Below are 15,648 nucleotides of genomic sequence, written 5' to 3' on the forward strand. Positions count from 1 at the left end.
AGCTACAACTGGTCTCGTAATAAAGGAGCCCTCATACAGGACTGAGAGGTCGAAAAGTTATGGATCTTGGAAGAAGGGGAGGAAAAACACGAAAGGAAAAATGGCCTAGTCCTTAAAGGGTTAAGAAGAGATAACTCAGCAGTGAGAGTGCCCCAATTTTGGCGCTGTACGGGGGCAGCGCAGGGGGTTAACAGGACAGATATTTCAGAAATGTCAGTACAAAGGACGCTGGCGTTCTGGAGCGAGAGGCTCGGCCACTTCTACAAACAAACCCCATATTTTTACTAGTCGATAACTGGGCTGCGCCGCCCCTTTAAGTGGTTGCAGATGTTTTTGGCTTCTCTATAAACAATCTCTTCCCCCTTCTCTACTCGGAGGCGCCCCTGCTTACGGCTGGACTCCCACCAGCTCTGACATTATTGGGGTCCTATTATAGGTCTGCACCAAACCCTCAGCTGTGAGGAGAAGTGCTTTTAGGTGGAAATTTCGCTTCTGGGGTAGAGCAAACATGTTCCTACTAACAGCAAGCAGAGATCTTGAAAATAATAAACATGGAAGTTTAGGCCTCACTTATCTACTGGTAAAACTGCCATTATTGCTCATAACAACCAGTCAGATTGCAGCTTTCATTTTTCCACACTTGTTTAAATGATGAAAGCTGAGCTCTGATTGGTTGCTATGGGAGACAGTTCCCAGAAATGAGGCCTAAAAGTCTTTAAATCTACACACACCGGAGATGTCACTGTAGGTGGTCTCCATGCCAACACTGCACCTGACAGGAATCTCTCAGTAGTGCAGCCTCAGGCTTCGGGCCTGTCATTTCATGTGCTCATATTTCAGCCTCGATTCCACCGTCCAGTGATGGAGTCACATCCTTTGGTCATGCTGTGGCCTTATGTCATCATATAGTCCTACAATATATAGGACTTCGGTGAACTCTCGGACCTCATGTATAAAGAACCTTACAGACGCGATGTCTTCCAGGAAATTTTGGTGGTGCCTAGTTCCTCGTGGAGTCCCAAAGGTCTCGACTTTTTCTGCTATGTGGGGTATAGTATTTGCCCATTACTATTTCGATGCCCACCCCGGTGCCCAGAATTACCTGAAGCTGAGGACACACAGGGGTCGGTAGGACTTGTGGCTCGTGTTGTCATCCATGGCCTTGCCCCAGAAGTCATTCTTAAAGATGGTGGACAGGTTGGTCTCTCCTCGGCTGTCCGGATTATTGAGTATCGCCCATACATCATCGTGGACGAACTCACCAAACAAAGACCGGGAAAAGCATAGACCGGCAACAACTGCTGGAACTGCAAAAACCCAGATGCCAAGGTTCTCCACCATTGAAGGTTCTTTGGTCCTCCTGGACATCCCTTTGGAATCGCCATTTTGGGGTCGACCCATGTACTGGGTTTTGGATAATCCATTAATGGTGGGTTTTGGTATCATTCCACCACCAGTGTGACCTCCATGGGTGGTGCTGTAGATACTGCGTCCGTTTCCATGGGGCAACATTCGGAAGTTCTTATGACTTTTGTGGTGGGCGTCGTTGCTCGATACTTGTCTTTGGCTGTTTCTTCCACCGTTGGCCATGTTGTATGGTTGCTCCTTGCGAACGTCTTGTACTTGATCATAGGAGACATTTTCAAGGAGGACTTGGCCCACGCTTCTCATACTCTACAACGTAGGCGTCGTCTCACATATTGAGGGGGAAATGTCCTTCACCCATCTTGATTTTTTTCACGTTTGGAGGTCTACTTCTGCTCTCCGAGCAATGAACCCAACCGTCTCATCCTCATAACCACAGGGTACATCTGGTGCCCAACAATTTGGACATTACACATCACCGGCATTCCAGAATTTGGGCCTGAAAAATATTATATCATCTTATTATCAACTCTCTTAAAGGGGTGTTCCACATTTAATCATTTTTGTTACATGGTGACGTCTCGTGAGCCAGTAACGTCCCACCTTCCCATGGATTCCCAAATCTAAAGCTGTTGAAAAAGTTTCTGAACCCCTTCACGTCTAGCCAGAGATTCCCATTATTCAACCCACAACTCTGTACTTCTTCTAGACAGAACTGTTCTGCTGTCTCTTATTCTTGGTGGCTACCACAGGGCAGCTGTCTATGGGCGAGATGTCGCATATGATCAGACACGTCTAATGTCAAGCTGTCTATGAATGGAATGTAAAGTTTCTAAGAAAAAGGATCACTCTAATCCTCAGCTGACGCTCTCTGACACCAGCTCTGGCTTTACTGTCTCTTTAAATCAGCTGTCAGCTCGTCATAGTCCAGCTGTCTCTACAGACAACCACAATATACACACATGGTATATAACTCTATGTATACAATGTATCAGAGCTGTCTCTTCAGCAGTCTGCTAAAGAGACGGTGCTGATACATTGTATATACAGTCTGCTAAAGAGACGGCGCTGATACATTGTATATACAGACTGCTGAAGAGACGGCTGATACATTGTATATACAGTCTGCTGAAGAGACACCTCTGATACATTGTATATACAGAGTGCTGAAGAGACGGCTCTGATACATTGTATATACAGACTGCTGAAGAGACGGCTCTGATACATTGTATACACAGACTGCTGAAGAGACTGCTGATACATTGTATATACAGACTGCTGAAGAGACGGCTCTGATACATTGTATATACAGACTGCTGAAGAGACGGCTGATACATTGTATATACAGACTGCTGAAGAGACGGCTCTGATACATTGTATATACAGACTGCTGAAGAGACGCCTCTGATACATTGTATATACAGACTGCTGAAGAGACTGCTGATACATTGTATATACAGACTGCTGAAGAGACGGCCCTGATACATTGTATATACAGACTGCTGAAGAGACGCCTCTGATACATTGTATATACAGACTGCTGAAGAGACGCCTCTGATACATTGTACATACAGACTGCTGAAGAGACGCCTCTGATACATTGTACATACAGACTGCTGAAGAGACGGCTCTGATACATTGTATATACAGACTGCTGAAGAGACGCCTCTGATACATTGTATATACAGACTGCTGAAGAGACGCCTCTGATACATTGTATATACAGACTGCTGAAGAGACGCCTCTGATACAATGTATATACAGTCTGCTGAAGAGACGGCGCTGATACATTGTATATACAGACTGCTGAAGAGACGCCTCTGATACAATGTATATACAGTCTGCTGAAGAGACGGCGCTGATACATTGTATATACAGACTGCTGAAGAGACACCTCTGATACATTGTATATACAGACTGCTGAAGAGACGGCTCTGATACATTGTATATACAGACTGCTGAAGAGACGGCTGATACATTGTATATACAGACTGCTGAAGAGACGGCCCTGATACATTGTATATACAGACTGCTGAAGAGACGCCTCTGATACATTGTATATACAGTCTGCTGAAGAGACGGCGCTGATACATTGTATATACAGACTGCTGAAGAGACACCTCTGATACATTGTATATACAGACTGCTGAAGAGACTGCTGATACATTGTATATACAGACTGCTGAAGAGACACCTCTGATACATTGTATATACAGACTGCTGAAGAGACGGCTCTGATACATTGTATATACAGACTGCTGAAGAGACGCCTCTGATACATTGTATATACAGTCTGCTGAAGAGACGGCGCTGATACATTGTATATACAGACTGCTGAAGAGACACCTCTGATACATTGTATATACAGACTGCTGAAGAGACTGCTGATACATTGTATATACAGACTGCTGAAGAGACACCTCTGATACATTGTATATACAGACTGCTGAAGAGACGCCTCTGATACATTGTATATACAGACTGCTGAAGAGACGCCTCTGATACATTGTATATACAGTCTGCTGAAGAGACGGCGCTGATACATTGTATATACAGACTGCTGAAGAGACACCTCTGATACATTGTATATACAGACTGCTGAAGAGACGGCTCTGATACATTGTATATACAGACTGCTGAAGAGACGGCTGATACATTGTATATACAGACTGCTGAAGAGACGGCCCTGATACATTGTATATACAGACTGCTGAAGAGACGGCTCTGATACATTGTATATACAGACTGCTGAAGAGACGCCTCTGATACATTGTATATACAGACTGCTGAAGAGACGGCTCTGATACATTGTATATACAGTCTGCTGAAGAGACGGCTCTGATACATTGTATATACAGACTGCTGAAGAGACGGCTCTGATACATTGTATATACAGACTGCTGAAGAGACGGCTGATACATTGTATATACAGACTGCTGAAGAGACGGCCCTGATACATTGTATACACAGACTGCTGAAGAGACTGCTGATACATTGTATATACAGACTGCTGAAGAGACGGCTCTGATACATTGTATATACAGACTGCTGAAGAGACGGCTGATACATTGTATATACAGACTGCTGAAGAGACACCTCTGATACATTGTATACACAGACTGCTGAAGAGACGGCCCTGATACATTGTATACACAGACTGCTGAAGAGACTGCTGATACATTGTATATACAGACTGCTGAAGAGACGGCTCTGATACATTGTATATACAGACTGCTGAAGAGACGGCTGATACATTGTATATACAGACTGCTGAAGAGACACCTCTGATACATTGTATACACAGACTGCTGAAGAGACTGCTGATACATTGTATATACAGACTGCTGAAGAGACGGCTCTGATACATTGTATATACAGACTGCTGAAGAGACGCCTCTGATACATTGTATATACAGACTGCTGAAGAGACGGCTGATACATTGTATATACAGACTGCTGAAGAGACGGCTCTGATACATTGTATATACAGACTGCTGAAGAGACACCTCTGATACATTGTATATACAGACTGCTGAAGAGACGGCTCTGATACATTGTATATACAGACTGCTGAAGAGACGGCTGATACATTGTATATACAGACTGCTGAAGAGACGGCTCTGATACATTGTATATACAGACTGCTGAAGAGACGCCTCTGATACATTGTATATACAGACTGCTGAAGAGACGCCTCTGATACATTGTATATACAGTCTGCTAAAGAGACGGCTCTGATACATTGTATATACAGACTGCTGAAGAGACGCCTCTGATACATTGTATATACAGACTGCTGAAGAGACTGCTGATACATTGTATATACAGACTGCTGAAGAGACGCCTCTGATACATTGTATATACAGACTGCTGAAGAGACGCCTCTGATACATTGTATATACAGACTGCTGAAGAGACGGCTCTGATACATTGTATATACAGACTGCTGAAGAGACGCCTCTGATACATTGTATATACAGACTGCTGAAGAGACGCCTCTGATACATTGTATATACAGACTGCTGAAGAGACGCCTCTGATACATTGTATATACAGACTGCTGAAGAGACGCCTCTGATACATTGTATATACAGTCTGCTAAAGAGACGGCTCTGATAAATTGTATATACAGACTGCTGAAGAGACTGCTGATACATTGTATATACAGACTGCTGAAGAGACGCCTCTGATACATTGTATATACAGACTGCTGAAGAGACGCCTCTGATACATTGTATATACAGACTGCTGAAGAGACGGCTCTGATACATTGTATATACAGACTGCTGAAGAGACGCCTCTGATACATTGTATATACAGACTGCTGAAGAGACGGCTGATACATTGTATATACAGACTGCTGAAGAGACGCCTCTGATACATTGTATATACAGACTGCTGAAGAGACGGCTGATACATTGTATATACAGACTGCTGAAGAGACAGCCTCTGATACATTGTATATACAGACTGCTGAAGAGACGGCTGATACATTGTATATACAGACTGCTGAAGAGACGCCTCTGATACATTGTATATACAGACTGCTGAAGAGACGGCCCTGATACATTGTATATACAGACTGCTGAAGAGACGGCTCTGATACATTGTATATACAGACTGCTGAAGAGACACCTCTGATACATTGTATATACAGACTGCTGAAGAGACGGCTGATACATTGTATATACAGACTGCTGAAGAGACAGCCTCTGATACATTGTATATACAGACTGCTGAAGAGACGGCTGATACATTGTATATACAGACTGCTGAAGAGACGCCTCTGATACATTGTATATACAGACTGCTGAAGAGACACCTCTGATACATTGTATATACAGACTGCTGAAGAGACGGCTGATACATTGTATATACAGACTGCTGAAGAGACACCTCTGATACATTGTATATACAGACTGCTGAAGAGACGGCTGATACATTGTATATACAGACTGCTGAAGAGACGGCTCTGATACATTGTATATACAGACTGCTGAAGAGACACCTCTGATACATTGTATATACAGACTGCTGAAGAGACGGCTGATACATTGTATATACAGACTGCTGAAGAGACGGCTCTGATACATTGTATATACAGACTGCTGAAGAGACACCTCTGATACATTGTATATACAGACTGCTGAAGAGACGGCTCTGATACATTGTATATACAGACTGCTGAAGAGACACCTCTGATACATTGTATATACAGACTGCTGAAGAGACGGCTGATACATTGTATATACAGACTGCTGAAGAGACGACCTCTGATACATTGTATATACAGACTGCTGAAGAGACGGCTGATACATTGTATATACAGACTGCTGAAGAGACGGCTCTGATACATTGTATATACAGACTGCTGAAGAGACGGCTGATACATTGTATATACAGTCTGCTGAAGAGACGGCTCTGATACATTGTATATACAGACTGCTGAAGAGACACCTCTGATACATTGTATATACAGACTGCTGAAGAGACACCTCTGATACATTGTATATACAGACTGCTGAAGAGACACCTCTGATACATTGTATATACAGACTGCTGAAGAGACGGCTGATACATTGTATATACAGACTGCTGAAGAGACGCCTCTGATACATTGTATATACAGACTGCTGAAGAGACGGCTGATACATTGTATATACAGACTGCTGAAGAGACGGCCTCTGATACATTGTATATACAGACTGCTGAAGAGACGGCTCTGATACATTGTATATACAGACTGCTGAAGAGACGGCTCTGATACATTGTATATACAGTCTGCTGAAGAGACGGCCCTGATACATTGTATATACAGACTGCTGAAGAGACACCTCTGATACATTGTATATACAGACTGCTGAAGAGACGGCTCTGATACATTGTATATACAGACTGCTGAAGAGACGGCTCTGATACATTGTATATACAGACTGCTGAAGAGACGGCTCTGATACATTGTATATACAGACTGCTGAAGAGACGGCTCTGATACATTGTATATACAGACTGCTGAAGAGACGGCTCTGATACATTGTATATACAGACTGCTGAAGAGACGGCTCTGATACATTGTATATACAGACTGCTGAAGAGACGCCTCTGATACATTGTATATACAGACTGCTGAAGAGACGGCTCTGATACATTGTATATACAGACTGCTGAAGAGACACCTCTGATACATTGTATATACAGACTGCTGAAGAGACGGCTGATACATTGTATATACAGACTGCTGAAGAGACGGCTCTGATACATTGTATATACAGACTGCTGAAGAGACGGCTCTGATACATTGTATATACAGACTGCTGAAGAGACGCCTCTGATACATTGTATATACAGACTGCTGAAGAGACGGCCTCTGATACATTGTATATACAGACTGCTGAAGAGACGCTCTGATACATTGTATATACAGACTGCTGAAGAGACGACCTCTGATACATTGTATATACAGACTGCTGAAGAGACGCCTCTGATACATTGTATATACAGACTGCTGAAGAGACGGCTCTGATACATTGTATATACAGTCTGCTGAAGAGACGGCTCTGATACATTGTATATACAGACTGCTGAAGAGACGGCTCTGATACATTGTATATACAGACTGCTGAAGAGACGGCTGATACATTGTATATACAGACTGCTGAAGAGACGGCTCTGATACATTGTATATACAGACTGCTGAAGAGACGCCTCTGATACATTGTATATACAGACTGCTGAAGAGACGGCTGATACATTGTATATACAGACTGCTGAAGAGACGGCTGATACATTGTATATACAGACTGCTGAAGAGACGGCTCTGATACATTGTATATACAGACTGCTGAAGAGACGGCCCTGATACACTGTATATACAGACTGCTGAAGAGACGGCTGATACATTGTATATACAGACTGCTGAAGAGACGGCTCTGATACATTGTATATACAGACTGCTGAAGAGACGCCTCTGATACATTGTATATACAGACTGCTGAAGAGACGCCTCTGATACATTGTATATACAGACTGCTGAAGAGACGGCTCTGATACATTGTATATACAGACTGCTGAAGAGACGGCTCTGATACATTGTATATACAGACTGCTGAAGAGACGCCTCTGATACATTGTATATACAGACTGCTGAAGAGACTGCTGATACATTGTATATACAGACTGCTGAAGAGACGGCCCTGATACATTGTATATACAGACTGCTGAAGAGACACCTCTGATACATTGTATATACAGACTGCTGAAGAGACGGCTGATACATTGTATATACAGACTGCTGAAGAGACGGCCCTGATACATTGTATATACAGACTGCTGAAGAGACGCCTCTGATACATTGTATATACAGACTGCTGAAGAGACTGCTGATATATTGTATATACAGACTGCTGAAGAGACGGCTCTGATACATTGTATATACAGTCTGCTGAAGAGACTGCTCTGATACATTGTATATACAGACTGCTGAAGAGACGGCTCTGATACATTGTATATACAGTCTGCTGAAGAGACGGCTCTGATACATTGTATATACAGACTGCTGAAGAGACTGCTGATACATTGTATATACAGACTGCTGAAGAGACGGCTCTGATACATTGTATATACAGACTGCTGAAGAGACGGCTGATACATTGTATATACAGACTGCTGAAGAGACGGCCCTGATACATTGTATATACAGACTGCTGAAGAGACTGCTGATACATTGTATATACAGACTGCTGAAGAGACGACCTCTGATACATTGTATATACAGACTGCTGAAGAGACGCCTCTGATACATTGTATATACAGACTGCTGAAGAGACGGCTCTGATACATTGTATATACAGACTGCTGAAGAGACGGCTCTGATACATTGTATATACAGACTGCTGAAGAGACTGCTGATACATTGTATATACAGACTGCTGAAGAGACGCCACTGATACATTGTATATACAGACTGCTGAAGAGACTGCTGATACATTGTATATACAGACTGCTGAAGAGACGGCTCTGATACATTGTATATACAGACTGCTGAAGAGACGGCTCTGATACATTGTATATACAGACTGCTGAAGAGACGGCTCTGATACATTGTATATACAGACTGCTGAAGAGACGGCTCTGATACATTGTATATACAGACTGCTGAAGAGACGCCTCTGATACATTGTATATACAGACTGCTGAAGAGACGCCTCTGATACATTGTATATACAGACTGCTGAAGAGACGGCTCTGATACATTGTATATACAGACTGCTGAAGAGACGCCTCTGATACATTGTATATACAGACTGCTGAAGAGACGCCTCTGATACATTGTATATACAGACTGCTGAAGAGACGCCTCTGATACATTGTATATACAGACTGCTGAAGAGACGGCTCTGATACATTGTATATACAGACTGCTGAAGAGACGCCTCTGATACATTGTATATACAGACTGCTGAAGAGACGCCTCTGATACATTGTATATACAGACTGCTGAAGAGACGCCTCTGATACATTGTATATACAGACTGCTGAAGAGACGCTCTGATACATTGTATATACAGACTGCTGAAGAGACGCCTCTGATACATTGTATATACAGACTGCTGAAGAGACGCCTCTGATACATTGTATATACAGACTGGTGAAGAGACGCCTCTGATACATTGTATATACAGACTGCTGAAGAGACGCCTCTGATACATTGTATATACAGACTGCTGAAGAGACGACTCTGATACATTGTATATACAGACTGCTGAAGAGACTGCTGATACATTGTATATACAGACTGCTGAAGAGACGCCTCTGATACATTGTATATACAGACTGCTGAAGAGACACCTCTGATACATTGTATATACAGACTGCTGAAGAGACGCCTCTGATACATTGTATATACAGACTGCTGAAGAGACGCCTCTGATACATTGTATATACAGACTGCTGAAGAGACGCCTCTGATACATTGTATATACAGACTGCTGAAGAGACGGCCCTGATACATTGTATATACAGACTGCTGAAGAGACGGCTGATACATTGTATATACAGACTGCTGAAGAGACACCTCTGATACATTGTATATACAGACTGCTGAAGAGACGCCTCTGATACATTGTATATACAGACTGCTGAAGAGACGGCTGATACATTGTATATACAGACTGCTGAAGAGACGCCTCTGATACATTGTATATACAGACTGCTGAAGAGACGCCTCTGATACATTGTATATACAGACTGTGAAGAGACGCCTCTGATACATTGTATATACAGACTGCTGAAGAGACGCCTCTGATACATTGTATATACAGACTGCTGAAGAGACGACTCTGATACATTGTATATACAGACTGCTGAAGAGACTGCTTGATACATTGTATATACAGACTGCTGAAGAGACGCCTCTGATACATTGTATATACAGACTGCTGAAGAGACAGCCTCTGATACATTGTATATACAGACTGCTGAAGAGACGCCTCTGATACATTGTATATACAGACTGCTGAAGAGACGCCTCTGATACATTGTATATACAGACTGCTGAAGAGACGCCTCTGATACATTGTATATACAGACTGCTGAAGAGACGGCCCTGATACATTGTATATACAGACTGCTGAAGAGACGGCTGATACATTGTATATACAGACTGCTGAAGAGACGGCTGATACATTGTATATACAGACTGCTGAAGAGACCTGCTGATACATTGTATATACAGACTGCTGAAGAGACGGCTGATACATTGTATATACAGACTGCTGAAGAGACGGCTCTGATACATTGTATATACAGACTGCTGAAGAGACGGCTGATACATTGTATATACAGACTGCTGAAGAGACGGCTCTGATACATTGTATATACAGACTGCTGAAGAGACGCCTCTGATACATTGTATATACAGACTGCTGAAGAGACGGCTCTGATACATTGTATATACAGACTGCTGAAGAGACGGCCCTGATACATTGTATATACAGACTGCTGAAGAGACGCCTCTGATACATTGTATATACAGTCTGCTGAAGAGACGCCTCTGATACATTGTATATACAGTCTGCTGAAGAGACGGCCCTGATACATTGTATATACAGACTGCTGAAGAGACGCCTCTGATACATTGTATATACAGACTGCTGAAGAGACGCCTCTGATACATTGTATATACAGACTGCTGAAGAGACGCCTCTGATACATTGTATATACAGACTGCTGAAGAGACGCCTCTGATACATTGTATATACAGTCTGCTGAAGAGACGCCTCTGATACATTGTATATACAGACTGCTGAAGAGACGGCCCTGATACATTGTATATACAGACTGCTGAAGAGACGCCTCTGATACATTGTATATACAGTCTGCTGAAGAGACGCCTCTGATACATTGTATATACAGTCTGCTGAAGAGACGGCCCTGATACATTGTATATACAGACTGCTGAAGAGACGCCTCTGATACATTGTATATACAGACTGCTGAAGAGACGCCTCTGATACATTGTATATACAGACTGCTGAAGAGACGCCTCTGATACATTGTATATACAGACTGCTGAAGAGACGCCTCTGATACATTGTATATACAGACTGCTGAAGAGACGCCTCTGATACATTGTATATACAGACTGCTGAAGAGACGGCTCTGATACATTGTATATACAGACTGCTGAAGAGACTGCTGATACATTGTATATACAGACTGCTGAAGAGACGCCTCTGATACATTGTATATACAGACTGCTGAAGAGACGGCTCTGATACATTGTATATACAGACTGCTGAAGAGACGCCTCTGATACATTGTATACACAGACTGCTGAAGAGACGCCTCTGATACATTGTATATACAGACTGCTGAAGAGACGCCTCTGATACATTGTATATACAGACTGCTGAAGAGACGCCTCTGATACATTGTATATACAGACTGCTGAAGAGACGGCTCTGATACATTGTATATACAGACTGCTGAAGAGACACCTCTGATACATTGTATATACAGACTGCTGAAGAGACGCCTCTGATACATTGTATATACAGACTGCTGAAGAGACGCCTCTGATACATTGTATATACAGACTGCTGAAGAGACGGCTCTGATACATTGTATATACAGACTGCTGAAGAGACTGCTCTGATACATTGTATATACAGACTGCTGAAGAGACACCTCTGATACATTGTATATACAGACTGCTGAAGAGACTGCTCTGATACATTGTATATACAGACTGCTGAAGAGACGGCTCTGATACATTGTATATACAGACTGCTGAAGAGACGCCTCTGATACATTGTATATACAGACTGCTGAAGAGACGCCTCTGATACATTGTATATACAGACTGCTGAAGAGACTGCTCTGATACATTGTATATACAGACTGCTGAAGAGACGGCTCTGATACATTGTATATACAGACTGCTGAAGAGACGGCTCTGATACATTGTATATACAGACTGCTGAAGAGACGCCTCTGATACATTGTATATACAGACTGCTGAAGAGACGCCTCTGATACATTGTATATACAGACTGCTGAAGAGACACCTCTGATACATTGTATATACAGACTGCTGAAGAGACTGCTCTGATACATTGTATATACAGACTGCTGAAGAGACGGCTCTGATACATTGTATATACAGACTGCTGAAGAGACGCCTCTGATACATTGTATATACAGACTGCTGAAGAGACGCCTCTGATACATTGTATATACAGACTGCTGAAAAGACTGCTCTGATACATTGTATATACAGACTGCTGAAGAGACGGCTCTGATACATTGTATATACAGACTGCTGAAGAGACACCTCTGATACATTGTATATACAGACTGCTGAAGAGACGGCTCTGATACATTGTATATACAGACTGCTGAAGAGACGCCTCTGATACATTGTATATACAGACTGCTGAAGAGACGGCTCTGATACATTGTATATACAGTCTGCTGAAGAGACGCCTCTGATACATTGTATATACAGACTGCTGAAGAGACGGCTCTGATACATTGTATATACAGACTGCTGAAGAGACGGCCCTGATACATTGTATATACAGACTGCTGAAGAGACGCCTCTGATACATTGTATATACAGACTGCTGAAGAGACGCCTCTGATACATTGTATATACAGACTGCTGAAGAGACAGCCCTGATACATTGTATATACAGACTGCTGAAGAGACGGCTCTGATACATTGTATATACAGTCTGCTGAAGAGACGCCTCTGATACATTGTATATACAGTCTGCTGAAGAGACGGCTCTGATACATTGTATATACAGACTGCTGAAGAGACGCCTCTGATACATTGTATATACAGTCTGCTGAAGAGACGCCTCTGATACATTGTATATACAGACTGCTGAAGAGACGCCTCTGATACATTGTATATACAGACTGCTGAAGAGACGGCTCTGATACATTGTATATACAGACTGCTGAAGAGACGCCTCTGATACATTGTATATACAGACTGCTGAAGAGACGGCCCTGATACATTGTATATACAGTCTGCTGAAGAGACGCCTCTGATACATTGTATATACAGACTGCTGAAGAGACGCCTCTGATACATTGTATATACAGACTGCTGAAGAGACGGCTCTGATACATTGTATATACAGACTGCTGAAGAGACGCCTCTGATACATTGTATATACAGTCTGCTGAAGAGACGCCTCTGATACATTGTATATACAGACTGCTGAAGAGACGCCTCTGATACATTGTATATACAGACTGCTGAAGAGACGGCTCTGATACATTGTATATACAGACTGCTGAAGAGACGCCTCTGATACATTGTATATACAGACTGCTGAAGAGACGGCCCTGATACATTGTATATACAGACTGCTGAAGAGACTGCTGATACATTGTATATACAGACTGCTGAAGAGACGCCTCTGATACATTGTATATACAGACTGCTGAAGAGACGGCTCTGATACATTGTATATACAGACTGCTGAAGAGACGGCCCTGATACATTGTATATACAGACTGCTGAAGAGACGCCTCTGATACATTGTATATACAGACTGCTGAAGAGACTGCTGATACATTGTATATACAGACTGCTGAAGAGACGCCTCTGATACATTGTATATACAGACTGCTGAAGAGACGGCTCTGATACATTGTATATACAGACTGCTGAAGAGACGGCTGATACATTGTATATACAGACTGCTGAAGAGACGGCTCTGATACATTGTATATACAGACTGCTGAAGAGACGGCCCTGATACATTGTATATACAGACTGCTGAAGAGACGCCTCTGATACATTGTATATACAGACTGCTGAAGAGACGCCTCTGATACATTGTATATACAGACTGCTGAAGAGACCTGCTGATACATTGTATATACAGACTGCTGAAGAGACGGCTCTGATACATTGTATATACAGACTGCTGAAGAGACGCCTCTGATACATTGTATATACAGACTGCTGAAGAGACGCCTCTGATACATTGTATATACAGACTGCTGAAGAGACGGCTCTGATACATTGTATATACAGACTGCTGAAGAGACTGCTCTGATACATTGTATATACAGACTGCTGAAGAGACACCTCTGATACATTGTATATACAGACTGCTGAAGAGACTGCTCTGATACATTGTATATACAGACTGCTGAAGAGACGGCTCTGATACATTGTATATACAGACTGCTGAAGAGACGCCTCTGATACATTGTATATACAGACTGCTGAAGAGACGCCTCTGATACATTGTATATACAGACTGCTGAAGAGACGCCTCTGATACATTGTATATACAGACTGCTGAAGAGACTGCTCTGATACATTGTATATACAGACTGCTGAAGAGACGGCTCTGATACATTGTATATACAGACTGCTGAAGAGACGGCTCTGATACATTGTATATACAGACTGCTGAAGAGACGCCTCTGATACATTGTATATACAGACTGCTGAAGAGACGCCTCTGATACATTGTATATACAGACTGCTGAAGAGACTGCTCTGATACATTGTATATACAGACTGCTGAAGAGACGGCTCTGATACATTGTATATACAGACTGCTGAAGAGACGCCTCTGATACATTGTATATACAGACTGCTGAAGAGACGCCTCTGATACATTGTATATACAGACTGCTGAAGAGACTGCTCTGATACATTGTATATACAGACTGCTGAAGAGACGGCTCTGATACATTGTATATACAGACTGCTGAAGAGACGGCTCTGATACATTGTATATACAGACT

At 42.5% G+C, this 15,648-nt stretch overlaps 1 protein-coding gene across 1 annotated transcript in view; it reads right to left on the reverse strand.

Annotated features, from left to right (window-relative positions):
- TMTC1 (transmembrane O-mannosyltransferase targeting cadherins 1) overlaps positions 1-15,648 on the reverse strand; it is a 47,025-nt gene that overhangs the window by 21,399 nt on the left and 9,978 nt on the right. Inside the window, exon 2 of the mRNA XM_069763018.1 lies at positions 1,103-1,864. Coding sequence (XP_069619119.1) covers positions 1,103-1,671 — 569 coding nt within the window. The 5' untranslated portion in view covers positions 1,672-1,864. The remainder of the gene's footprint in view (positions 1-1,102; positions 1,865-15,648) is intronic.

The sequence above is a fragment of the Ranitomeya imitator genome, chromosome 4 (assembly GCF_032444005.1).
Source record: "Ranitomeya imitator isolate aRanImi1 chromosome 4, aRanImi1.pri, whole genome shotgun sequence".
Lineage (NCBI taxonomy): Eukaryota > Metazoa > Chordata > Amphibia > Anura > Dendrobatidae > Ranitomeya > Ranitomeya imitator.